General features: G+C 40.3%; 4 protein-coding genes and 1 long non-coding RNA gene across 10 annotated transcripts in view; 2 read left to right on the top strand and 3 right to left on the bottom strand.

The window, feature by feature from the left end:
• The window catches only part of map2k4b (mitogen-activated protein kinase kinase 4b), a 12,783-nt gene extending 9,056 nt beyond the window's left edge, over positions 1 to 3,727 (bottom strand). The window contains exons 1-2 of one of the 4 annotated variants that reach the window (XM_036217157.1): positions 3,361 to 3,727; positions 860 to 895 (exon numbers count right to left, since the gene is read on the bottom strand). In XM_036217157.1, the coding sequence (XP_036073050.1) occupies positions 860 to 895; positions 3,361 to 3,694 (370 nt within the window). In that variant the 5' untranslated portion in view covers positions 3,695 to 3,727. The remainder of the gene's footprint in view (positions 1 to 859; positions 896 to 3,360) is intronic. The other 3 variants (XM_036217158.1, XM_036217159.1, XM_036217160.1) reach the window with 3 other exon arrangements.
• A 306-nt stretch (positions 3,728 to 4,033) lies between these two features.
• On the top strand, positions 4,034 to 10,233 carry LOC118600184. Its single transcript, XR_004949758.1, has 2 exons — positions 4,034 to 4,152; positions 10,060 to 10,233. It is a non-coding gene; the product is annotated as an uncharacterized LOC118600184 (long non-coding RNA).
• On the bottom strand, positions 6,794 to 12,588 carry adprm (ADP-ribose/CDP-alcohol diphosphatase, manganese-dependent). The gene is made up of 3 exons (XM_024284328.2): positions 11,380 to 12,588; positions 10,120 to 10,233; positions 6,794 to 7,570 (listed from the first exon to the last, which is right to left on the bottom strand). The coding sequence occupies exons 1-3, from the start codon at positions 11,951 to 11,953 to the stop codon at positions 7,278 to 7,280; spliced, it is 981 nt and encodes a 326-aa protein (XP_024140096.1). The 5' UTR covers positions 11,954 to 12,588; the 3' UTR covers positions 6,794 to 7,277.
• Positions 12,589 to 12,733: 145 nt separating this feature from the next.
• rsph1 (radial spoke head component 1) lies at positions 12,734 to 16,026 on the bottom strand. Of its 2 annotated transcripts, XM_024284329.1 has the most exons (8): positions 15,886 to 16,026; positions 15,689 to 15,802; positions 14,977 to 15,082; positions 14,177 to 14,267; positions 13,848 to 13,983; positions 13,400 to 13,471; positions 13,185 to 13,291; positions 12,734 to 12,811 (listed from the first exon to the last, which is right to left on the bottom strand). In XM_024284329.1, the coding sequence occupies exons 1-7, from the start codon at positions 15,934 to 15,936 to the stop codon at positions 13,235 to 13,237; spliced, it is 627 nt and encodes a 208-aa protein (XP_024140097.1). In that variant the 5' UTR covers positions 15,937 to 16,026; the 3' UTR covers positions 12,734 to 12,811; positions 13,185 to 13,234. The 2 variants fall into 2 exon arrangements, with proteins under 2 accessions (XP_024140097.1, XP_024140098.1); XM_024284330.2 differs by lacking the exons at positions 12,734 to 12,811; positions 13,185 to 13,291 and having other exon boundaries at positions 13,394 to 13,507.
• The window catches only part of gas7b (growth arrest-specific 7b), a 62,420-nt gene continuing 50,785 nt past the window's right edge, over positions 15,922 to 27,556 (top strand). The window contains exons 1-3 of one of the 2 annotated variants that reach the window (XM_024284327.1): positions 15,922 to 16,061; positions 17,874 to 17,986; positions 19,438 to 19,813. In XM_024284327.1, coding sequence (XP_024140095.1) covers positions 19,634 to 19,813 — 180 coding nt within the window. In that variant the 5' untranslated portion in view covers positions 15,922 to 16,061; positions 17,874 to 17,986; positions 19,438 to 19,633. The remainder of the gene's footprint in view (positions 16,062 to 17,873; positions 17,987 to 19,437; positions 19,814 to 27,556) is intronic. The other variant, XM_024284326.1, reaches the window with a different exon arrangement.

Raw genomic sequence — 27,556 nt, 5'->3', positions numbered from 1 at the left:
GGGGGTCCTTAACCAAACGTCTATATGTGAAGAGTTGGGGATGAGAAGGTGTTGCTAGTTTAAATGTTCACTACAACCTTTTGCTGACAGCATTTTTGCTACACTGGCTGACCAAGCGATCTGAAAAACTCTATATTTTATACAGGCTACCTGGGTGCCCTTTACAGGTTTACCCTTTTATTCGTCTGCAGATTAGTAAGGGTAGTTGTGACAAAGTTGATTTACTTTTTGAAAAAGGAAATAAAACTGGTGACTCTATTTAGTCCAATGTGACTAACTTTTACAGTCCAAGACATAGTAGAGCAAACATCAAAAACACAACGATGTTTGAACTGGGGACCTGCTTGTTGACCCAATAAACCACATCCATCAACAACTGTCAACAGTCAGGTCCAAGGATTTTTCACCCATCATCCCCTGCATCGATTTGGCCATTTTTTTATATTCTATTGTTTCTAACACAGCAAAAAGGTCTGTACAGACATAGGTTTGCCTGCCGTGTCTGCGCAGACACAGGTTTCCATGCCGTGTCTGCGCAGACACGTTTGCCTGCCGTGTCAGCGCAGACAAAGGTTTCCATGCCCTGTCGCAGACATAGGTTTGTCTGCCATGTCTGCCATGTCTGCGAAGACACAGGTTTTGGTGTCTGCGTCAACCAATGGGAGAGGAAAAGCATGCATCTGACAGGAGGAGGTGGAGGCTTTCACAAAATGAGAATGGGACAGTTTTGATTTTAAAGAAACTGAACAATGAAGAGTAAAGAAGGGTTGAAAATAAAAACATGAATTTATGGACCAAAACGTGATCTGAACAAACACAGTCCTTTAAGAAGAGATGATTGTATAATAGGAAGGAATACCTGTATCAATCTGACATCTCCAGCAGGTGTTGGTTTCTGCAAGGTTTAAATAAAACATTTGAAATGACGTATGTCACAAATTGATTCAAAAATCAACTAAGAACTCCTGGAATTAACACATATTTTAGTATTTTAAAATAAAGTTACTTAATTGAAACTAAATCCAACATATCTATCAGACGGGTGCCTATGTGGCTCTTTTTGGAGATATAGCAACATGGACAGGCATTCATAAACTCTGCTTCTATATATCTTTTAAAACTTTTGACATGAAGTGTTGAACATTTTGGCTAGTTTAGCCTGCATGCTACAGTGCTGGAATTTACAGAGTGGCCTTAAAGGCAACATTATAAGATTAAAGCGCTAAAAGCAACAAAACAAGACGAAAATGGGCTAATATGATCCTTAAATGTACCTCACTGTCAGTACAACTAAGATTTCACACTTTATTGATCCAGTTTGATGTTTGTTTTGCCTCTGACTGCGGGGCGGGGGGGCACAGTTGGCCTAGCTCCGAGTGGAGTGGATTTCGGAGTGGGCCTGCTGCTTTCTGGAGCATTCTTAAACGAACAACCAGCAGGCGCGAGCGCGGCGGGCTCGCGCTCTCAACTCTGACACTTCAGGGATTCTGGGAAAATTACGAACTCGGGAGGGAGACGCTTGAAAGCGCCGCAGCGGGCCTCCATGACCCGGGAGACGCTAATGTTGTAGCCTCACTGAGGGAGGTGAAGCCCGCGCAAAAACACTGAGCATGAACGGAAGCTGATGTGTGGCCCTTCAAAATAAAAGAACAGCTCTATCAGCTTCCATGTTAAACATGAAAGATACTCAATTAGGTTCATATAAAAAGTTTGCACTTATCTTTAGCTTTAGCATTTTAAACGTTAACTCATTTTATCAACAGAAAAACTAAATATTATAAAAAACAATCAAAGAATAATCAACGTATCTTATTTTTAGGTGAGTTACAAGACTCAATCAAAACAAATATGATTTTAAGAAAAAAAGTTTTTAAAAAATATATGTAGATCTTAAAAGTAAAAGATAAATCCGAAGAAACATGGTGTGGGAGTATGTGGAATTTTGTTGCATTGTGTGCATGTATTTAAATTAACATGTTTATAATGAAAAACACATTTGAAAAAATAGTAAATTAGATGCCTGACAAATTTTTGTTCAAGTGGGATAAAATCAACACATAACTGAGACCAATCTTTTACATTGGTTGTGTCCAACTAAAATATAATTCACTGTGCATTCACCATATTGTAGGACTCTCCGAATCTACAATCCCAAAATCGAGTGTTCTAGAAATTTTCCAGAAATCTCAACGAAAAACCCGTGTGTATCATTAGACCAGTTTAATCACTAGATTGATTCTTTATTTACAGTTTGTTTTAATATATATATATTACTTAGATTCTTGTTTTCAACAGTTAAGCATTTCAAAAGCGAAGAATAACTGACTTTTATTTAGAATTCTGCTATGTTCTTGTATTGTATTTTTTATAGAGCCAGGAATCAATTAAAACTAATTGATCGTAAACCTAAACCCAATTAATCGCGATTAATCTCAATAAAAAAATTTTTTTATTGTTACAGTGTTTGAAAACCACATATCTACAAATAATCACAATACAAAAATCACACATAAAACTGCATTTAGAACATTTATGTTTTAATTAAGGCTGTCAATCGATTTAAAAAAAATCAGATTAATCACACATTTGTGTTGTGATTTATCACTAACAAACATGTTTAACTAGGTAAACTTCATGCCTATATGCAGCTTTTGAACAAAAACACGCCGTGGAAGCCTAAATCGATGAGGCAAAGCTAAGGAATGCTGCTCCTCGAGGTGCAATTAATTTGCGTTAATGAATATTTATGCATTAATTTTGTTTGAATAATTGCAGTTGTTTGCAGCTCTTATTTTTTATATATTTTTGTATGGTATTCTTCAAATGTTCAATAAAAAAAAAACCTAATTGACGAAAAGACCACAATGCATTGTATTTGAACTATTTCAGTGGGGAAAAAATGTTTTTCCTTTGTTTTTTTTATTTTTTATAACCATCCAAGTTTTCATCATCAGAACACATAGTCTTCGTAAAATGCTCACATTTCTTAAGTTTTGACTTCATGAGATCGGTGACATTATATTTTCCTTTTAAAGATAAAAATAGAGACTCTGGTGTTCAAATTAATTTTAAAATCCAGGAAAATGGATAGTCCTGCACTTTACAGTTTATTTATTTATTTATTTTATAGTTAGGGAGTCAACATATATTTTAAACTATTTTTAACTTCTATTTGAAAAAACACATGTCTACTATTTTGAAAAGGTCCCACCGGAAACACCCTTATCGTTGATTATAAATGACGCGTTTGAGTTTTTTTTTTCGTTTGTTTGTGTTTTTTTTTTCTCCTCGCCTCTGGGAATCCACGAGCCATCTTTCCCTGAACCAAAGCCCGCGGCTGAGAGCGGGGCAGCGGGTTACCTTGCATGCTGCTGCTCTGCTGCTGGTGGAAGTGGTGCGACGCGGATCCCACCACGCCGCCGGACATCCCCGAGCCGCCGCCGTTCGGACCGGGAGTCGCCATTGCTGCGTATCGGCCGCAGCGCTCGGGCTGCACTTGAGAGAAACTTCGTCCTCTGCACTCCAGACGGGACTCTGCGTCACTTGAACGCAACGCAGCAGCTGCAGCACGGCCACGTCTGCGCGCTGCCGCCTTCACGGGCCGTGGAAAAATCCAGCACCTGACTTCAAAGAAACAATATTTACTCAGATAAATAATTTTATAAAGACATGAAAAATGTGTGCACAATGTCATACACGCTGACAGTATTTGTTCATATTTTGAGCTTTGTTCAAATAAATAAATATGAATACACTGCTGCAAAATGTGTCCTTAATTTGGAATATGGTATACTTTCAAAACCTTATTTTAATAATACTCACTATCTAAGTGACTTCTACTTTATATTAACAAAGATTAAGCTAAAAAACAAACTTTGATATAATTCCCAAATAAAGGATTTGGTGTAGCTGCATTATATATATACTAGGTTCAAAACAAAGAGACTCAGTTCCAAATGCAGAAACTTCTGGTTTTGGCTGATGTTTTTGAGAAGTTCTGCAGCATTCAGGGGCGTTCCGGAAAAGGCACCATCAACAACATGACCAAGGCTGACACAGGAATGTTCAAGCTTTTCAACTATTCGGAGTTCCACACGAGTCACAGAAGAACAGGACTCCAAACGAGACAAAGCCCCGTCTCAGAGTCTGCAGGTATCTTCACTTCACTGTAAATCAGCCAATCTGAAGTTTTTTGTCTGACTGTCAGAGGAACATCTCTGTGAAATAAATCTAAAATGCAGGTCTCCTTTGTTTAGATCCATTAGTACTAATAGATAATGCACATTGTCACGCATGGTAGTGGAGGAGTTATAATCTGGGCTTGTAATCTTATTCGCTCTCCAGCTTATCAAAAACTTTTTTTTTTCTAAAGTCTAAACTTGGAGAGAAAATGAGCACAACTCACTCAATATTATACAGTTGCTCTAGATTTAATTATATCCAAATATGGAAAATAAAAAGGAAAACATGAACTGCAGCAGCTTTACAGGAGCTCTGATTTACGTGTCTTCTGGATCTTCCTGCTGCCGTTGTTTGTCCTGAAAAACTGCACTGCTTCTTCCAGGAAGAACATGTTTCACACAAACAAGACAAGTCTGTTCTTGAGTTCTGTCGTCAGGATCAGACAGGCAGCATGACGCTGTCAGCCGATCAATTCTCTACAGGCTGTCTGTACAGAAAACATCTTCTCAAACTTCTTAAGTTTGATGTAAACCAATTGTGTCAAAGTCAAGGCCCGGGGGCCGGATCCGGCCCTCAGGGTAATTATTTCAGATCATTTTATTTTATTATTTTATTATTTTTAATGGCCCGATGTTATCTTGTGCTTATTTACAACTTGTATAATTTTGACAAAATATTTTTTATGGAGAGTAAAATATTGAAAGTTATTTAAGGTTTAAGTTGATTTATTCTGGAATAATATTCCTACCTTTTATTTTTCATAGTAATGTTTACAATGTATGGTTTTAAAGTTTTAAAAATTGACAATCTGTTAGCTTTTGGGACTATTTCTGCATTTACTAAGATCTTTTTAGACTGTTTTGGAGTTTAGCTGATATTTCAGATGCATGCTAGCTGTTTTGGCTAATTCAAGCTTTTGTTTTTAAGTTTTTTTAGACTGTTTTGTAGGTTAGCTAATATTTACACACGTTCTTTTTTTGATAATTTAGGGTTTTTTTCAGTTTTTTAGGATATTTTCAAGTTTAGCTATTTTTTCAGCTACATGCTAGCTGTTTTGGCTAACCTAAGTTTTTTTTGTTTTTTATTCTAATTTGGCATGTAACTAATATTTTAGCTGGCTATCAACTTCAGCGTTTTCAGCTATCAGCTTAAGCGTTTTAGCTATTAGCTTCACCATTTTCAGCTATCAGCTTAAGCGTTTTAGCTATTAGCTTCACCATTTTCAGCTATCAGCTTTAGTGTTTTCAACTATTAACTTCAACGTTTTCAGCTATCAGCTTCACCATTTTCAGCTATCAGCTTTAGCGTTTTCAGCTATCAGCTTTAGCGTTTTCAGCTATTAGATTCAGCGTTTTCAGCTATCATCGTCAGCCTTTTTTCCTATCAATTTCAACATCTTCAGCTATCAGCTTCACTATTTTCAGCGATCAGCTTTAGCATTTTCCTGCATCTTCAACTACCAGCACTAGCACCTTCAGCAGCCAAATTCAGCTTACAGCATTATTTCACACTAGCATTATCACAGGTAATGCTATATATCTCATTCATAATTATGTTAAAAAGTTATGGTTTTAAAGTCTTAAAAATATAACTTTAGAGTGTTCAATAAATGTTTATCCTGTTCGGCCAGCGACCTCAGGTGTGTTTAGGATTTTGGCCCCTTGTGTGACTGAGTTTGAAACTTCTGATGTAAACGTTATTTTTTAGAGTCACTGTTAAAGTATTTTCTGTCTTTATTGCTGTTTATGAAACTAAGGTATTTTCCAATGTTAAACAACAAAATGTATATATATAGAGAGAGAGAGAGAGAGAGAGAGAGAGAGAGAGAGGGAGAGAGAGAGAGAGAGAAATATATCTATATATATCAATAGATATATATAGATATATATATTGCTGGGTAAAAAGTATTCAAGAAAAAATAAAAGCTAGTGATCTCAAAAACTACTCAAAGTGCTATCATCAGTTTATTTTTGTGAGATTTAAATTTATTTTTTAAAGTTATTATTTTATTACTGTAATACATCTCCTCACAACAAGGAGTCTGTGATAAAAATTGAAACTTAATACTTAAAAAAAACAGCAATTTTAGAAAATGTTAATTTAAAACAAAAAAATGTATTATAAATTTCTAAAGCTTTGGCCACAAAAGTCACTATTTGTATTTGTTAATGCAGAACTAAAGATTGGACATTTTCCTTCCTAAAACCCTCTAAAATTGACATTTAATTCACTTATATCTCATTAACATTTTCAATGCATCCAGTGATTCATTTCATTATGAAGAGAATTAAGAATATTGATTTTCTTCAGTATTTCACCACATTTCTGTAGTTATTCTATAGATTTAGGAGGACAAACATGCCTTTTTTTTTTCTTTTTAACTTAAATATTATAGACTATTTATGAAAAATAAAAGACTAACTTTAAAATCTAATAACAAATTTAAAAATACCCAGGTTTTCATTTTCAGCAGACATTTACTCCTTTAACTTCTTATCAAATAGTTTTCTTTTCAGTTAAGATTATGGATTTGCTGTGTAAGCTACGCGATGTCCCTGAATGCATCAAATGAAGACAGGCTCCACAGCAGTTCCAAGAAAGAAAAGGTGCAAATATTTGTCAGAAAAAGAGTTTTATTGTTGCAGATCAAATAATCACCAACATATGAACTCAAATCCTTTAACATTTGAATAAAACTAATCTTTTTTTTTAAAAAGTGCAACATCCCTGCAGAAAGCAACACTTCACACAATTCCCTTATTAAATATGAATATAGTTCATGAGTGCAGTTTCAGAAGCAAAAGCAGCAATTTTACTGAAAGTGACTTCATTTAAAAATTAGATACTTTGGTTTTAAATGAATATTTCAAGGTTAAAAGGGCTTAATGAGGAACATTTTCTTCCTCTAAAGTGACTCAGGAGTTCCTGACTCAGCAGGATTCTCGCCGTTAGAACAAAACTCACAGTAAGGCTGCAGATATCGGCAAATCCGGGTCGGTTCCGACCCATAACTTAAAGAAAAATATCAATCTGTGGAAGAGCTGACGGATTAAAACCCAGAGGAGCCGTTCTGTAATGGCTCCGCCTCTACGGCGTCATGAGAACAGGAAGAGCTGATCCATCACCCTCCCGCTTCCTTTCAGCTCCATCCTGTCCGCGTACACGGACACGATCCCGAACGCGTCGCTGTAGGGCGAAGTCTCAATCACCCCGTCCAGAGTCAGGTGGTGCACCCCCGTGTCCTCATCACGGTGGTATCCTCCGTCGTGGGCGTGTCCTGCCATGTAACACACCACGCTTTTGTGCGAGCCGATGACGGCGAGGAGCTCTTCGCAGTTCCAGGCGAGGCAGACGGCGTCCGTGGAGTCCGGGTGGGCGGGGAGGTGACCTGGAGGCGGGGACAATCAAAGTCAGTGTGATCAGAGTGTTCTGCAGGACCTGCATTAAGACCCTCGGCTGGATCAGAACCAGAAACCTCATCAGCTTGAGCTGAGGTTCTGGTCAAAGTTCTGCAGCATCAGAGTTCCTCGTTTCTTCAGTTTACGTCATCAGTTTTTTAAAAACGGTTCTGGATAGAAGTTTGTCAAACATCAGGATTTCAGGAGGAAAGTCACGAGAAAAGCTGAGATGTTCTGACCCGGTCTGACCTTTAACCTTTGTTTCCAGACAGACCGCTTTATAGATCCACTACGATCATAATTTGATCCATTTTCAAAACGTTTTTTTTATTATGACATATTTAGAAAAAAAAATTTTAAATGGTTTTCTAGGATATAGTTATTTTTAGTTAGGCTTAAAACATTCTACTTTGGACAGGCGTACTGCCAGGCTAGCTAGTAATCAGAATATTCCATTTATAGCTCCCTTACTTACTGTAATGAAGTTTGGGGGAATAATTATAATTTTCATTACATCCATTCCACATATTTCTCCACAGAACTCAGCAGAGAGAATTTGGTTTGATAAACCGGACCCGGCGGTCGATTCCCTCTACAGTAGCTCTCATGAATTTAGATTAATATTGATATGCTAAAAATGTTAGATATCAAATGGTAAATGGCGTATACTTATATAGCGCCTACCCTCCATCGAGGGCCCAAAGCGCTTCACAGTCACAGACCCATTCACACACTGGTGGTGGCTCCGCTGCCCAACACTGGCACCAACCTTCCACCAGAGGCGGGTCAGGGTTCAGTGTCTTGCCCAAGGACACTTCGACACATGGGCGGGCAAGGCGGAGTCGAACCCGCTCACTTCTGATCAGGAGTCGACCGCCCTACCACTGCACCACGGCCGCCCATATCATCGTTATTATACACATTGGCTCTGGGGTTCTGTTCTCTATTCTGATTCACTTCTCTATTCTTGATTATTTATTATATTTAGTTCTCTGAGCTTCTGTTTGGTGCAGTGTTATTCACATGTTGTTCCGGAGGGGAGTGGAAAAATTCTCCTCCAGGAGATTTCAGATTCCTAGTGAATCGTCTGTGCTCCTGTTCTTGGCCGTGGACCGCGCCTCTGGCCGGTCTTGGCTGTGGACCGCGCCTCTGGCCCTCTTGGCCGTGGACCGGGCCACTGGCCCGTTATGGCCGTGGACCGCGTCTCTGGCTCGTCTTGGCTGTGGACACCGCCTCCGGCTCGTCTTGGCCGTGGACCGCGCCACTGGCTCGTCTTGGCCGTGGACCGCGCCTCTGGCTCGTCTTGGCCGTGGACCGGGCCACTGGCCCGTCTTGGCCGTGGACCGCGCCTCTGGCTCGTCTTGGCCGTGGACCGCGCCTCTGGCCCGTCTTGGCCGTGGACCGCGCCTCTGGTTTATCTTGGCCGTGGACCGGGCCTCTGGCCCGTCTTGGCCGTGGATAGGGCCTCTGGCCCGTCTTGGCCGTGGACCGGGCCTCTGGCTCGTCTTGGTCGTGGACAGGGCCTATGGCTCGCCTTAGCCGTGGACCACGTCTCTGGCTCGTCTTAGCTGTGCCCTGTCCCCCGGTCCTATCTGACTGAACTCTATTCACATAACTAGTTGTAGAGTTAGATAAGTTAATTCCTCTTCAATAATCCTGGTAAATCCCCTCTCCGGCCTTGAAGAGGATCTCTCCTTCATGTGGGCATCCCTGAGGTTTCTTTTAGGATTCCACGATAATTATCGGGCCGATATTGGACATCATGACGTCACGCCGATAATTCTGATAAGAGAAACCGGATAGGTGTAAGACACGTAAAGAAGGAGGATAACAAGACAGGCATCAAGACTAAGTCATAGGCCGATGTGGCGCAGAGAATCTAATCATAGACAAACTAAAAAGATCTATGTTATGTAAATTGTTACCTAGTGACCCACAGACCAGTATTGGTTTTATAACGTTTCCATTGAATATTCATTCATTTCATCATTTTCTTGACCACTTTGTCCCTTTCGGGGTCGCGGGGGTGCCGGAGCATAACCCGGCTACTGAAGGGCGAAGGCAGGGTTCACCCTGGACAGTTCGCCAGTCTGTCTCAGGGCATCAATCACACACCCATTCACTCTCACATTCACACCTAGGGACAATTTAGAGTCACCAATGAACCTATGAAGCATGTTTTTGGACGGTGGGAGGAAGCTGGAGTCCCCGGTGAAAACCCACGCATGCACGGGGAGAACATGCAAACTCAACACAGAAAGGTCCCAGCCGGGATTCGAACCGGGGCCTTCTCGCTGTGAGGCAAGAGCGCTAACCACTGTTCCACCCTGCAGCCCTCCATCGAATATTTCCCTGTTTTTAGACACAAACTTTAGACTTTATCTAAAAGTTAAACTGTCAACCCAAAGTTAGTTCCGTCTCACAGCTTTGGGTTTGAAGTTCTCATCTTACCAGAAGCGTGCTACCGTTTTGTCTGCAGGAACAGGTCTCCGATTCTAACCTGGAGGGAGAGGGGAGAGCAGGAAAGAGCAGCACTCACTGACGATGGTGACTCGCTCCTGCTTCTCATCTGCAGAGGTCAGCACGGCGTCCAGCCAGTCCAGCTGCTCCTGACTGAAGCCTCCGTTGAACATGGTGAACCTCTGCTTGACGTCTGCATAGTACGAAAGAACCAGAGGAAATCCGCTCTTCAAGTCACTCTTTTAGAGAATACATTTTTAAATGAAGGACAAAAAAGTCAAACTTATGACTCTGTGTTTGTCCTCCTGTGGAAGTTGAAAAATAAAACATGAAATGACTGAAGTGTGTTTGTTTATTGATCTTAAAGTTCCACTCTGATCACCTTTTCAGGCATTTTAAAATCATTCCCAGTGGACTTTTAATTACGATTAGCCAAAATTAAATACATTTTTGAACAAAGAAATGCAATTCTAATCTTAATCTCCTTTAGATACGTCCTCCATCATGAGAAAAATGTTACAAGAACATTGATATCAGATCATTAGCAACTGATGAAACACATTCTGATCTGTAGAGATCAATAGATTCACCCTTGAAATAATTGTTTTTAGGTATAAAACTGCTGCTGCTGTTCCTCCATAAAGCACAAAGGAAATACTCTTTAGATCAAATTCTTAGCACTCTGGTTCCTCTGCTGAACATTTACATCCACAACATTTAGATGAAGTTCATCAATTCCACAGTTATTTCAGGTTTTTTGCTTTTTCCCCTTGCCTTTTGTGGCATTTTACAGATGGACATATTTTAAGAAAATTACCGGTATCTCAAATTTGTATTTATGATCATTTTTTAATTTATTTTTTTTTTTGTGAATCGAGAGTAGAGGAAAAAAAAAAGGTTGAGGAAGTGAGGGGCTGTAAGCTAGTGGGAGAGAATCTAAACCTGGGGTGTCAAACTCAATCGTCCAAAATTCAAAACACACTTCAGGTGTGTTGAGGCCCCGCCCACAACTCTGAAAAGAATTTCTAATGATCTCATGCTGCTCTGCAGAAAATAAGATTTTGGCTCTAAATGACACAATAATAACTAGAAGACTATTGGGAATTCTTTGAAAATTGATTTTTAAAAATGATCAGAGTAGGACTTTAAATACAATTTTTGTTTTATAAATAAGGTTCTGCTCCTCAACGAAATTCCTTTAGTAAATGTTTGTTTTACTTACTAAAAAAAAGCCTCATCTAAACCCAGAAAAGATGTATATTTCAATTATTCTGCCTTTAATAACATTTGTTGTCTAAATAAGCCGGGTTTCCCTTCCGGTTTGGGTCTCCTTTCATACCTGGCGGACAGTTGAGGTCCTGGTTCTGGTTGTACCTCCGGATCAGCTCCATGGCCCCTCGGTACTCCTCGCTGGACTCCTCCCTGCCCAGCAAGCTGACGTCATAGGCGTCCAGCACCACGAACGTGAACCCCGGAACCGGAGTGAACCGGTACGCGTAGATGTCAGGCCGGGCCGGGGCCGAGCCCGGGCTGCTGTCCGCGTGCTGCCTGCTGTTCAGCCGCGAGCGCAGCAGCGCGCTCCTGCTGAAGTTGTAGAACTCGTGGTTCCCCCACACGTGATGCACCGGCGCGGGGAAGGAGTCGAACCCGCGGAGCGCCGCGTCCAGAGCCCGCTCCGAAGCGCCGTGGGCCTTGTTGAAGCCGTCGATGAGGTCTCCCAGCTGGAGGACGAAGAGCGGCGGCACGCGCGCCCCTCTCCAGGCGTCCAGGGCGTTTTTCAGCAGCTGTAAACTGCTCCGGTAGTAGCGCTTCCGGGTGCGGGTATAATTGTAGCCGTCATCGATGTCCGCGTACTGGACGTCAGCGATGACCCCAAACGTGAACAGCGGCTCCTGAAAACGACACTCGTCCATTCCTGGAGCCGTTTAAACCCACAGCTGCGGGCCGAGCTGAAAACGAGACCCCACCGCCTACCTCTGTAGTTTTCTTGACATTCTGTCGGATGCTTCTGTATTGACAGCCGCCCGAAACAAACCGGATGTGGAAGAAGTTGCTTCCGGCGCCTCCTTCAAAATAAAACACAGGCTAAAAAAAGTCGAATACAATAAAATTCCAGAAAATAGTTAGACTGGGTCTTTTTTTGTTGTTGTTTACTGAATAAGAGACATTATAATGATATGTATTATATCTACTGGGCCAAATACTGCATATAAGAAGTGAACTGATTGACCCCCTTCCCTTCTGGCATTCAAGACACGCAGTACAATTCCATCGACTTCTGTTATATTTTATATAATATTAGTTTTATTTAATAATATTTTGCAAAAATATGAATTTGAATAATTATTTATATGATAAGATACGTTAGGGATATTTGTTTTGCTACATTTTATAACATTCTTGCTCATCCTATTTTTTTTTCATAATATTCTTCTTTATTTATGTTTCTAAAATTGCCTTATGCATGTACAGTTTATTATTGTTATTACTGTTAATATTTAATTACTATTAATTTTATTTTACTTATTCTTTTTTATTTTTATTAATTGATTTTACTTGTTTTTACCAGGTGCATTCCTGCTGGTGGACCTCCCACAATTGAACTGTTGCTGACAGTTGCAATAAAGTCTTTTGAATATTTAAATCTTTGAACACCCATCAGGTTACTAGAACATTGAAAGATAAAACAGCAGTAGAATAATATGTTAAACATTTATTAATTGGTTATAACTTTGGAGTTTCTGCCTCTTCTGATAAATCCACTTCACCACCTGTAAGGATGATAGAAATAAGAACATAAGTGAAGATTCTAACATCTCTTCTTTCTTCATCTCACCCTCAGTGCTCCTAGTTGATGCATTCATTAAGAAAGGCAACACTTTAAAGCAGAATCAATCATATTTATGGATGATTAGCATCTTCAGTGGTGTCAAAGAAACCCCAGCGAAGAAGCGGAAGAGTTTATCCAACATTTCATTGACATTATTCTTCTGTTCTAATTCTACCAAAGTTACAAGTGACTTTTAAAATTTGATTTGCAGACAAATCAACATTTTAGTTTAGGATTAGGCGCTGTTGACAGAAAACAAAATAAGCAATATGGTTGGGGTTCTGTATTGGACAGGAACACTGAGATTTATTTACCTCTAAAACAAAAAAAAAAAATCAAGAATCCATGCTGTCAGGTCAGTAATTCACTGGGGAACCCACCGGGGGGCGCCAGTCTCATCCCACTCATCATCAGAAAAGTTCTGTGAAGAAGGACGGAAGGAGAGTTAAAAAAAAAAAAAAAAACTTTATAAATGGATTCCATCAACCTGCTCGTGTCATCATGGGATCCCTCTGATTTGTAAAGTTACCTGCTGAGATTCCTGGAACTCTCCGTGCTGCTCACAGCCGATGTCAAACACAAACTTTCCCGCTCCGTTGGGCTACAACACAAGAAGCTCTTCAGAGGAAGGTCTTTGCTGCCACCATGAGACAGTAGAGTGGGGATACAAAAACCACAACTGACAGACACCCAGAACAGTTTCCTTTCGTCCCGCTCTATTCCTTTCCACATACACTCACTGGCCACTTTATCAGGCACACCTGTCTGCTCCTGATTTACAACAATTTAAACAAACAAATGCTCAGAAATGCTAAATTCTGCTTTATTTCCCTTCTATATGTCCCCCATTATAGGAAAAATGCTACAATGACGTTTAAAACACAGTTTTCATTGGAATTGGTCTTTAAAAAGATATTTCTCATTCTGGATCAGAAGAAGTAAAGGTGTATATGTGAATGAAGTAAATGAAGTCTCACCTTGTTATTGAAAAAGTTGCCTTGATACCTGTGGTTAGCATGGATGTACTCTCCAGCTGACTGCATCTTGCCGTTCACCCAGGAGCCAACATACTTTGATCCGGTGTTTTTGTAACAGTATTTCCCCTGACCGTGTCTGGTGAACAAATAAAACAATCACCTGAGCTCAGGTTACACCAATAGACTAGTTTTCTGACAAAAACGTGGAGATCGGACCAATGAAGCCGTACTAAAGTACAGTGCACTTGTAGTTATAGTTTCCATCTTTGCAACAGTTTGTACTTCCAGAAATCCCAGCTAAAAACAATAACCTGTATTCAGCAGGATACCTGAAGTGGTTCAGCCACTCTCCGTCGTAGGTGTCCCCGTTGCTGTAGGTATACACCCCTCGGCCTTGTCTCAGGTCATTGACCCACAAGCCTGCACACAAAAACACAGAATGGTAGTGTGTCACTATGGAAACAGCAGTATAAGCAAAGATGCCCAGACTTCCCTCTCCTCGTCCAGCTCTTCTGAGGGGACCCCGAGGCGTTCCCAGACCATCCGAGAGACGTAGAGTCTCCAGCGTGTCCTGGGTCGTCCCCTGGGCTGGTTTGGGTTCTCCAAGGGTTTTCGTCACATTTTGGTACTTTGTTAAGTGATTTAAGTTCCTGACACTAAACCTTGTCTCCTGCGTTTGGGTCCTCCACCACTTCCTGACAGTCAGTCCTCATGTCGCTTCAGATTTTGATTTCCACAGCTGTTTCCTGTCATTTTCCGCTTCACTGATGGGTTTTCTTTTCAAAAGGATTTTATTTTACAGAAGTTGTTCCGGTTACAGCTTTGGTTAGAGTTGTTTCCGGGGACTCAGCTGCCATACAGAATTAAAACCCATTCCCTTCCTTACTTTCTGTTTCTTTTCTTGCAGAGAGGCCTTTTCTTACAGTTTATGGATATGAAAGTCTGACAAAAGCTCCATCATTCCATAGAAGATCCATGCTGAAGAAGCATCTTCACAAAGCGTTGAAGATAGCTTCAGAAACTACTTCAAGAAAACATCTGGTATTTGTTTGATACATTTCTTACTATCAATTGGTTTCCAAAGCTGGATAAACAGATAAAAAACTGCATAATTCTAGATAACTTTTACCGTCATATTTGGAGCCATCTGGGTAGTAGAAGGTGCCTTGTCCGTGTTTCAAGTTCTTGAAATATTCTCCTACGTATACTGCTCCGTTCTTGAAGCGATACGTCCCCTGGTTGAAAAAACAGCCACATGTGGTCACAGTCCCTAAACTGCTGACCCAGCCATGTCAACCCAGCAGCTCCGTACAAACGGCTGTCTAACCAAAACTACTTAAAGAAAGGACAAAGAGAGGAAAAAGAACAAAAAGAAAATAGCTAAATTTTAAAGTAAGGATGAGTTAATTAGCATTTAATTTAGATGAGTTAAATGTATACATTGATGGCTGATGTGTACAGATGATGAACTATGTAGGTTTTTACATCCCTGTTGACCTAGACATGTTTTGTTTCCTCAACGCTACCTCCAGAATGAACAGATTTTATATGCAAAGCACAACTTAGTCTAATCTTTTATTGCACCACAATGTCAAATTTAAGGCTAAAATTAAAATAGATGAACTAATTACAGGTCGTGATTAAAAAAAATAATCGCATGACAGCACTAAAGTAAATTATACATTTTTTAGGACTTATTAACATGACTCCCACCCCATAAACTAATGTTAGAACATTTTTGGACTCTATTGAATCAGCTCTGACAATAAACATTTTATCAAAACGTTTTAAATAGTTATTATAAATCAGAAAACATGATCTGGAGCCAGTGAGGCCCCCACCTGCCCGTGCCTCTCTCCGTGCTCGTAGCGGCCCTGGTACATGTCTCCGTTGGGCAGGACGCTCCTGCCGACGCCGTGCCGCTGTCCTGCATCGTTCCGTTCGCCCTCGTAACTCTGTCCTCAAACAAACAAGCGAGCGGTCAGCCGGACCGGGACTCGAACCTCCGGTCGGTTCCGTGTGCTCTCCTCCTGCTTACCGCGAGTTTACTGAGTTCTTCGTTCAGATCTTCGGAACCAGAGAACGACATGCTCTACTCTTTTGAAGTTGAATCAAACGGAGCTTCGGAGCCTGGACTGTACAACTGCGCGCGTGCGTATGTCGCTTGTCCGTCGCCGTGACAACAGCTCGGGCACGCGCTCCTACGGATGCCAGGTTTGTCAGATTTCCGCAGAGAAGAGGCATGTTTTTGATTTTTAAGAGAATTCCTCCCAAATACGCAAGAAAAAAACACGACTCTCATTCTTCAGCTTATCTTCTTGTTCTTACCTCAGATTCACGATGACTTGTTCATTTTTATAGTTTAGAAACTTTTTGCAAAGAGGGCCAAATTTGGTTTGATGAAAATGTTTGAGGGCCTGTATTGTAAATACAAATACACAATTTTAGGAGAATTCTATTCCATTAGGACACTTTTTATTTTTCACATAGAACAGAAATATGTTTCAATATATCGTTTTAATTGCTGTGAATTTTGTATTTGAAGACTAGAAAAAAGAAGAAAAAGTCTAAAAGACAAAAACTTTTGTCAACACAAAATGTTACATGATAAATGCTCACTGTAAACTTTCCAATTTAAATCAAGTGAACAGAAATTAATGCCTGATCCTATTGAAAAATTACAAACCACAGTCATATTTGTTTTGTATTTCTCTCATTGGCAGTGAGTTCATTGGCCTTGGTGGCTGTCACTGTCAATCCATCCATCCATTCATTCAACCAACCAACCAACCAACCAACCAACCAACCAACCAACCAACCAACCCACTCACCCACCAACCAACCAATCAACTAATCAACTAACCAATCAACAAACTAGTAAACCAACCAACCACCAATCCACCACCAACCAATCAACCAACCACCAACCAATTAGATAATCAACGAAACAACTAACCAATCAACTAACCAAACAACCAACCAACCAACCAACCACCAACCAAACAACTAACCAATCAACAAACCAAACAACCAATCAACCAACCACCAATTAACCAACCAACCAATCAACCAACCAACCAACCACCAACCAAACAACTAACCAATCAACCAACCAAACAACCAATCAACCAACCAAACAACCAATCAACCAACCAACCAACCAACCAATTAACCAACCATCCAATCAACCAACCATTTACTTGTAGAGGATTTGAAAATCAGAGGCAACCAAAGTCCTGAACATAAAATCAAATATACCAGTAAATAAAATTACTAAACAATACAGTACAATACAAGAAACATTACATTACATTAAAAGCAAGTTCCCTTGTTTGTTTGTCAGGTTTTCTTTTTGTTATTTACAGTTGAAATGTTAGAAATGAAGTGCCACAGCAGGTTTCAGCAGCAGAGTTGCCACAGGTTTACAACAGTTTATAACCCAATTTACCCAATCCATCCATCCATCTTCTTGACCGCTTCTTCCCTTTCGGGGTCGCGGGGGTGCCGGAGCCTATCCCGGCTACTGATGGGCGAAGGCGGGGTACACCCTGGACAGGTCTCCAGTCTGTCGCAGGATTCACCCAATCACAATGGAGAAATGGTACGCACAGTTCTTAGAAAGTGCTAAGGCTGCATATTATTGATTTTGTGAGGGAGCCTGTGGACATTTGAATGTGGGCTAAACGTGGCCTATGGGCCAGACTTTCAACATGTCTGAAGTAGACAATGCATTTGCATAAATTAGATGTTGATTGATTTTGAAGCCCAATGAGGCAAATTCTTTTGTGATTTTGGGCTATATAAATAAAATTGAATTAAATTGAATTGAATTGAATTGACTTTTCATCAAATTACAGGAAGATTTGACAAATCAAGTAGCCCAACAAAAATTATCTTTTTTTTTCACTTTAAAAACAATGACGTCCATTTTAGTTTCGTAGATATCTGCTGTTCTTTTCACTTTTAATCCAAATCACTAACTTTGAAGAACTGTTTTTGGTGATGTTCTGAATGTTCCCTCTTTAGTGTCACGCCAGTCATGGATTGTCAACTTGCACTTCTGCTCCGTGACCAGCAGTCGACAGCAGAGCTCCCCTCATCTGAGCAAAGTTCTGCCTCTATTTATCACAAAAAAAGAGGTGATTTTATGAGGGATCCCCACAGACTTAAAGGATGCTGCTCGTGCATTTAAGAAAACAAACAGATCCTGAAATGTTTTTTGACTAATTTTACTCCTAATTTTATCTCAACAAAAGTCCCAGGAACTTTTAAATGTTTAGCAGCATTCAGACAACAAACTTGATGTTTTTATTGAAAGGCTGAACAGTTATGCAGCTACACAAGTTTTCTGCCAACTAAAAAAGAAATCTGTCATTATTTTGAGGCCACCTGTGAAACCTGCTTAAACCAAGAGAGAATGTCAGGAAGGTTTTTTTTCTTTTTTTAGTTTTTTGATTGTTGATTTGATATTAATGTGAATTGTTGGATTTGATGATTTTTTATTATAAGAACACATTTGCTTTTTGTGCTATGACAGTATAATTACACTATGCAGCTCATCAGGAGAGCTGTATTAAGCGTTAAGCTTATATATTTTTTTAAAGAGGCATATCCTTTTTCACATGTATGATGGACAGACTTAATTATTGGATATTTTAGATGGAGGGTGATGATGGTAAGGAAACAAGACTTTTCTTATTGACTCAACGAGAAGTCATAATAAGATGCTTTTGCATACAAAATTAAGTGACGAAATATGATAAAATCCATGAAATGCTTAAAATTTAGATACTGTGTTCCTAAATATACACTTAAAAAATAACCACCTTTTTATCTATAATTTAAATATTTTCAGAAGTTTTACAATAATGTTTCTGTTTTTAAATAACACGTTTCCGGTCACACCCTTCAAAATAAAATGCTAAATCAACCCAAACACTCATGTTTGAGAGACGGGAGAAACAGATACTCCCTAAAAATCTTTAAGAATAAAATCTTAATATATTGCCTTTGTTTTTTTGTTTTTTACATTCCACTTAAAAAAAAAAGAAAAGAAATGAAGCCTCACATAAAAGCCCACTAGATGTCCCAGCTTATGGTTCTATATATGTGACAAGGCAAAAAGCAGAAACGTAATTATAAGAAGCTGTACTTATTTATAAACTTAGTTGTTGGTCCACAAAATACCCTCCTATCGATTTGTGTAAGAAGATAATCAGTGGATTAAATTCATGTTTTATATATATTTTTTTTAACTTTTGATTGCTTTGGTGAATGTACGAATTTATTGAAAAATGACAGCTGTTGAATTAAGAAACAATGGTTTAATGTTACAGAGAGCTAAAAAAGTGTGACCTCAACACAAATTTAAATGTAAAAATCAAATAAAAAATGTAAATTCTTTTTTAATTAAAAAAATGTCAAATTTTTCTATTCAAACTTTTTTTCATGATAAATCTCTGTAAAAAAAATAGTTAAAGAAAAAAGAACATGTTCTAATTTCAGCAATTAGACAGTAAAACCGAAACGTTAAGATGAACTTCATTCGAAAGAGCGGATGTGGTGAGTCTTTTCAGCTTTTACTTTGAAGGGAGAGCGGTCGCTTCCGGCGGACGGCCCTTACTCCGTCCAGCCTCACGCGCCTCTCGGAGGAGACGCGACTTCAGGCAGAAGCGGAGGCGCGGAGTCCTGACAACACGGAGGAGGAGGAGCGGATCCCGACATCTGTCCAGCCGCGCTCGTCCTTCTGTTTCCACTCAGAACCAACGTTTCCCTCCGAGCTGGAGATGTCCGGATCCTTCTGCAGAACTTTATACCCGTTCACCGGGGAGCAGCAGCAGCAGGGACTGAGCTTCGAGGCCGGGGAGGTGGTGAAGGTGGTGCAGGCTCTGCCCGGAGGCTGGTGGGAGGGAGAGAAGGACGGAACCCGGGGCTGGTTCCCGTCCAGCTACGTGCAGGTCATGGAGGTAAGACCAGAACCTCTTCTAGGTACTGACCTGGAGTTGACTCACTCATGCAGAACTTTGTTTACAACTTTGTCCAACCATACCGGACTTTCAGAACCAGGTCCAGTCATGGAGAACCTGGTTCTGGCAAAATGGAAACACCTTGATTGTGCATACAGGCTTCAGAACCAGATCCAATAGAAAATTCTGAACCCTGTCTATGGAAGCAGAACCTGAATCTGGTCCGTTTGGATCCAGAACCATGTTCTGTATAGATTCTTTCAGAATCATGTGCAGAACAGCTTCCCATCACAGTGGGACAGAGCGGCTGGACCAGCTCCTCTTCCTCATTCCTGTCATTCCAGAGCGGGCTGTGACCCCCCCTCCACGGCTCTGGAGCTGAAGATGCATGGTGATGATGATGATGGCGGGGAGGCTGGTGGCACCACCCCGCGCTCCTGTGGTTGTTGTGAGCCCGCAGGAGCGCGGGCGCCAGGCCCAGCCCCTCTCAGACCTGCCATGTTTATCACAAGCTGGAGGCTCGGAGCGGGATCAGCACGATGAGCCGGGTGTGTTCTGATGGAGACACAACAAAGTTTTATCTCCTCTCAGGAATGTGGGAGTGGGCGGGGCAGCACTGACTCCATCAGTCATCCTCCCTGCTCAGCTGTTCGGAAGATCAACATCTGACTGACGGACAGGAGAAGAGCGGGCTTTGATCCACCGGATCGGCTCCCTGGTTCTGTCGCTCAGGTGTCCAGTACCAGTTCCCCATCAGCTGATTCTGTGTGAAGCGTTTGCAGCGCTCTCTCTGATTGGCTGCAGTAAACAATCTCCAGTTGTTTTTTTAACAGTTGTGTCTCAGAAGCTATGTACACACTGGGCATGTGACACGTTCAAGAAGGCGCTAATCACATCTTCTTGAATGCATATTCAGACTATGGTGTTCACACTGGACAAGCAGGGAGGGGCTTCTTCTTCTTCTGTTTTTCTACTGCCCACTAATGCATGTCCACCACCTACAGTTGGAAGAAGTTTGGTGTGAAATGTCAAAGCGGTGCAAATCTCCCTCCAGGCGTTTTCTTTCACAGCTCTATTCCGATATATGAAGATTTGCTGTTGTATATTTTCATTCGGGCACAAATTATTATTAATTCCTCCTTCATGAACAATAGGGCTGACACAATTAGTTGACTAATCGACGAATAATCGACTATTAAAATAGTCGACAAGTAATTTAATAGTCGATAAGTCGTTACTTTATATTTTATGGAGTCAGAGTGTAGTAAAGTTGAAAGATATAATGGTGTTTTGCTAGGTTTTTGGAATATGTTGGCATTTATTAAGGTTTTTTAGGCTATTTTGGAGTTTAGCTAATATTTCAGCTACATGGTAGCTGTTTTGGCTAATTGAAGATTTTTTTGTTTTTTAGGATGTTTTTGAGTTTAGCTAATATTTCAGCTACATGGTAGATGTTTTGGCTAACTTCAGCTTTTTTCCGTTTTTTAAGCTAATTTGGCATTCAACTTATATATAAGCTGGCTATCAGCTTCAGCATTTTCAGCTGTTAGCTTCAGCTATTTCAGCGAGCAATTTCAGTGTTTTAACTATCAATTTCAGCATCTTCAGTGGCCAAATTCAGCTTACAGCATTCACACTAGCATTATCGCAGGTAATGCTATATATCTAGTTTTTACTTAGTTAAAAGCTAATGATCTGTGTTGTGTGTGCATAACCTGATTAGTCGACTAATTGGAAAAATATAATCGGTGATTAGTTAACTATTAAAATAATCGTTTGTGGCAGCACTAATGATCAATTTCTAAACCAATGGTACTTCTGTGTTCTGTAAAGGATGCTACCCATACATCACTACCAGATCCAAGTTCCCGACTGGTTAAAGTTCAACCTAGCTTAGCTTTCAATGTGCGCTCATTAGCAATGCGGTTGCATGTACAGCCTGAATGCAGTCGTAACCCTTCCACACTCCTTGGTTTGTTTCCATTAAAAGTGGGGTCATCTGGACCCCGCTGAACTTTTTTTTTATCATTGATTTTTGAGTTTCACTAATGTCCATGGCAGACATAAAATCCCGTCCCCCTTTGTCCACATTGGATGGAATCATTCATCTGGACCCCAAAGATAGCGGAAGGGTTTAATTAAGCGTGCATACGTGTGACCACGAAACGCATATAAGCGTGTCGAGTGCACGTTTCCAAGGGCTGTGGTAACATAGCTTGAGTATTATGCTACAATCACACCGGGCATGTGATGTGCACGCTTTCAGGATAGGGTGTTCACGCTGAACTGTCAATACCTGATAGTAGCCCATGTCTGCGGATTTATATTGACTTTTTATTAGAAATAACCACTTGAACGTGTGTTGCTGAAGGCGTTGCTAACGTAGTTTGAGCATTATGTTATGCTACGTTCACGGCATGTGACGCTCGCGCTTTGGACTGTCTGTCAGGAAACAGCGCACAGTTCCTGGATGCCACCTAACTAACGTTCACTGCCAATCACCCACCTGACACATAAGCAGTGCACAGAGCCTCGCTCAGTGCGAAGTATTGTTTGTGCCACCCTGACAGCATACCGAGCGTCATATCCTGACCTGTCTTCTTGTGTTCCTGATTCTCTCCCGACTGTCTCTGTCTGCCACCTGGCCTCGACCCACGCCTGATCTCTGACTACTCTAGCCTGTTCTCTGATATTGTAATGCCAGTGCCTGACCTCTGCCTGCCTGACCCTGCTTTAGCTTTGTGGACTTTTAGTTGAACTTGACTCCTCGCTTAACCGGAAATTCATTTCTCCTCCTTGATTGATTTTCAAATGGTTGGCACTTCTTTCAAATAAAGAGGACCTCCTACATTTCTCACTACCAAATCAGAGTTCCTGATTGGTCAAACTTTGATCTGGTTTACGTATCAACCAAGACATGTATGAAATTCTCCAAAATCCACATCTACATGAGGAAAACGACTCTTCTTTCTTGTAGATTCTAAGCAATCGTTTGAAATCATCTCTGGAATGTAAATCTATTGTTGTTCTGTTTCTGCTGCTTCACTCTGATCTGGAGTATCAGACTTGAACGCTTGAACCTCGCCGGCTCTCCACTGGTCTGTGTTGTCTTTGGAAACATTTGTTTTCTATTTGTGGTCTTATTGCAGCTCAACAAGTCACATTAAAAAGACAAGAATTTTCTGGCTCCGGCCCATCATGTCAGACCAGTTCTTGCTGTTCTGGAGCCAGCAAAGCTGCAAATTGAACACATCTGTTGGATGTTTTGTGTTAGCTGGGAAATCTGAATTTTGGAGTTATGGATACAAATTGAGTCCATCTCATCTTCCTTCTCCAAACTTCAGCTGTAGTTTTATCTGTGTACAACGATAGTTATACTTGTAGTTTCTTTATTTCCTCTGACCAGGGAATAAAGGAAGCACAAAGTAGAAAAACTGGCTTGTCCTGCAAATCTGGACTTTCCTGGTGATTTCACCATGTCCACCTATCTGTCTAAGATTATGTCTAATTGAGAAAACGAACCCTGGTGCAAAAAAAGGGAATCAAACTGAGTCAAAAATTTTAGTACTCTGGAGACATAGCAATAAAACCTGATTTGAGCTTTAATCACAGAACAGTTTGAACATGTTGTCATAAAGAGCTGTTTGTTGTAGGGCTTGTTGGACTCTGCCGTTTTCTTTGTGCTTTTTATTTCCTGATCAGAGCTTGTTTACTGCCCCCGTGTGAGCAGCTGTGGTAACTCCGGGAGTTTGGTTCCGTTCTCTAATAAAGTTTTAAAAGTCTTACGTTCTTCAGCCGTTTGAACGGAGTCTACTAGAAAATAATGAAAGCTGCCCACTGCACCAAAAAAGAAGAAGCTCATTTCTGTCTATTTGCCTCCTTAATCCTTTTTTACCTAAACCCAGTGACAGATGTGAGCCAGAAGTTTCAAGAAGCTCTTATTCTGAAAGGAAATCAGCAGCTGCTTTCGTTCTCCCTCAAACCAGCTGTTTTATTAGAGATGCTTGTCAAAGGACCCACAGTTTTTGAATATTTAAAAACATGATTTTAAAAATATATGTTATTTTGATTTAATTGATGGGGTTGCGTGTTGGTGTTTTCCCCGTGTATGTCGGGTTTTCTGTGGGCACTCAAAAATGCTTCATAGGCGAACTAGTGATTCTAAATTGTGACTAGGTGACCCTGTGATTGACTGTCAACCTGTCCAAAGTGTGCAGTAGCTGGGATAGGCTCCAGCAACCCTGTGGTTCCGAAAAGGATTAAGTAGGTTCAGAAAATGAATCAATTGAAATTAAAACAATAGAGCAGTAGCCCATAACCACGCCATTATAGTCCCACCGCCATGTCTAAATGCATCTGAAGAACCCAGATTAAGTGGAAGGAACGCTCCTCTTTCAATGGAAACAAAAAATTAATTTTTCAAAAATACAATAGTATTAAGCCCTGCTTTTTTGTCTATGTTCTCTTTTTTAAAGACCTTGTGGATGAGTCCTTCTGTGACTTATTTTGGGAATGTTTTCCATAGTTCCAGGAATTATTTGAGTATAATTAATATATTTAAATGTGGTTCTCTGGAGTTCTAGAGCTCCAGAAACAGTGTTTGTGACACTTCATATGGAACCATGTTACTGAAGGCAGCACATTGCAGCCTCAGCAGAGAGGTGAGAGTGCTGAGTACTATACCACTTTCACCTCAAGTGAGAAGGTTTCTGTGTGGAGTTGGCATGTTCTTCTCGTACATGTGTGTTTTCTCCAGGGACTTCCTCCCACAGCCTAAAAACATGAGTCACAAGTTAATTGGTGGATCTAAAATTGCCCCTATATGTGAATGTGAGTGAGTTTATAGTTCACATACTGTAAAATGTATTATTGAAATAATGTGATTGTTAATATCATCCAGTGTTACATGGATTCTCTAAAGGAGAAGTTCTAACAAAAATGTTCAGATCATTAACATTGGAAACATTGTTCTGCTTCTCCTGGAGGACGTTTCAGTTTGGCCACTAGGTGGCGATCTTGCTATAGAAGTACACCTTATTCCAAAAGAAAACTGTATGAGCAAAAAACAGTTTTTTAGACCACATATAGTTACTTTATAAAATATTTCCTTAAAAAGAGTTTGGAAAATCCATACCTGTAGTTTATAAAGATGTTCATTTAATCAGCAAATAATTTTTAGGTTGACCGAACGTTAGCATTAGCTGTCCTATGGGGAATTCCATTAAAAATTTGCATCAAGCTAGCAGACTTAAGCTTTATATGTGCTAAATCAATCTCTATTTTTATGAACTGATAATTGATCTGTTGAACTTAAATCGATTCAAATTGAATAATTGATTTAATCAACCCAGCCCTAGTAATTCCTGGAATTATGTCGATTGTGTTAACGGTTGAAAAGTTACAGTATGTTAAAGATATTGTGTTTAAAGGGTAACGAAACCCTAAATTAACTTTTTTGTTTGTTGACCTCCATAAATGGGGATTTAAAAATGCTGTATCTTGGTCCTTGCCAATTTTTTGACAAATTAAAATAAACTTGTTTAATTCCTTAAAAATATAGTCTAAAACTGACTGTGTGCTGCCACCTACAGGTTGAATCGAGGTATTAGAGTTAATTTTTATGATTGGTCAACATAATTCCCAGAAGTTTCACGTCATCATGCTCTGCAGCTCCAGTATAAAAGCCCCGTCCATCTCTGATTCTGTAGTGGTCGGTTGTTGATTAGTTAGCTTTAGCATGACTAGTAGGTCTATTGTCTTCAGTTTTCAAAAATCTTCTGTCCAGCACAACTTTCCAGTGGACTTGGAAGTCAGGGAACAGAGGTTGAATCCAGCGAACTCCCTCCTGGTGATGGGATTTGCATGAGCATCTCACCCGGGATTGTTTATTTAATACATTAGCCTTTATTAACTATGATGCTAGCGACATTTTACCACTCTCAGACACGGGTCCCTTTTGGACCTGCAAACCCTCAACTGCGCCGGCAGCCTTGCTTTCGGAGCCAGCTGCTTAAAACAACAATGTTCTGGACCATGAGTGCGTTCTCAGGAAAAGGGGGAGGAGAAAATTGCTCAACTTTTTAGAATGTTCTGTGGAAAAACTTGCATCCCTTTGCCCGCTACCACTCTCCGCATTAAAGACCCAGCATACGCTACATAAAGCTAACCTAACCGACAATCATAGATCCAAGCCACACATCTGACGCTCGGTCAGCCTCTACGAGCCCCGCCCCCTTTTCTGAGTTGAGAATGCTGCCCTGTTTGGTTACCCTTTAAGAGTCACCGGTGACGCCTCAGGTGTTAAATGGTTAATGATCTGACAGGTGGCTAAACGCGGTTTCTTTCGGTATTTTGTGAGGTGGTTATGTCTCCATTGAGTCAGGCTGCTTTTAGCTAGCGCATTCAGATCCACTTTCCTATTAATTGATGAGTGAGGTCAGTGATGCTTTAGATCTAAAGGAGTTCACCCTTAAATCTTTGAGACACATAAGAAAGGATGATTAAAACTGGTCTGGAAGCATTTATCTGCAGCACATGACCTGTTGTGGAGGACCTGATTATAGTTAAACAGCCCCACCCCCAACTTAGTACGCACTGCATAACTCCAACCCCCGCTTTGAAAGGCTAATCTGCCCTTAGAAATGCCCCTTACTGTCTTTTTACACTCTGCTTTGGTGTGTGCTCACATGTAAGGTTGTGGGTTCAAATCTAACCGCAGATCTACCGTTCCTGTTACTCTGAGGGAGGAGCGGGTCTTTCTGTGGTATTTTTTACCTCTCTGCTGCTGTTTTTCCAACTCCATGACATCAGGAGTCAGTCGGTGGCAACACCTTCCTAAAACAGAGCCGTGTCAGAGAGCGGGGGGCTCCCCGCACCTCATAAACAGAGTTTCCAAGCCTCTGTAAAATGCTCTAAGGTGGATTCAGAAGACCGTTTTCTGGAGGAGCGCTGGTAATTTCAGTGCTTCTCCATCATTTATTGCTGTTTTCTATGTCAGGTAGCCTAAAACAAGCCGGATATTCACGTTTTAAAGACCCAGAAAATCCACAGGCCTCCTCGTTTGTCTACTTAATACATAAAAAGCTTTGAAAGGTTGTTATAATTCTAGTTTTTTTTTTTATTCTCAAGTTTTAAAATGCTAAAAAAAACATAATCCCTCAGTAACACTTAGATACTTTATCATATATTTTAAAAAATGTAGGAAGGCATGAGTATGAAGCTGCAGTGAAAGGACTTCCTTATCACTCACAGAGGCAGACTCACACTGAAAGAGGTGTTTCCACACTTTCATCAAAGATCTGGTCTCAGCAGTAGTATTAGTACTACAGTAGTAGTGTGGAGAGGCTGGAACTTAATCACTCTGACCACAAAGAAAACCCTTTGGTCTCCTCCTTCAGGTCTGCGCTGTCATAAATTCTGAGAAGCATGTGGATAAGAAGATTATTTACATAGATTCCAGAAAGGGCTGGGCGATATGGAATTTTTTATATCACATAGAATTTTTAAAATTATATCACTTTTCATATCGGGCGCAAATGATAGATATCCCAATATAAACCAAGTAACAAATTTGAATGCTCTGCGGCTCATAAAGGAAATGTGTAATCATCAGCAGGTTGCTTAGATCAAAATATTTATTTCCTATCATCATTTCAACATAACAGATGCTGCGATATATATATATATATATATATATATATATATATATATATATATATATATATATATATATATATATATATA

The sequence above is a fragment of the Oryzias melastigma genome, linkage group LG19, assembly GCF_002922805.2.
Source record: "Oryzias melastigma strain HK-1 linkage group LG19, ASM292280v2, whole genome shotgun sequence".
Taxonomy (NCBI): Eukaryota; Metazoa; Chordata; class Actinopteri; order Beloniformes; family Adrianichthyidae; genus Oryzias; species Oryzias melastigma.
This window is presented reverse-complemented; position numbering and strand designations above follow the sequence as displayed.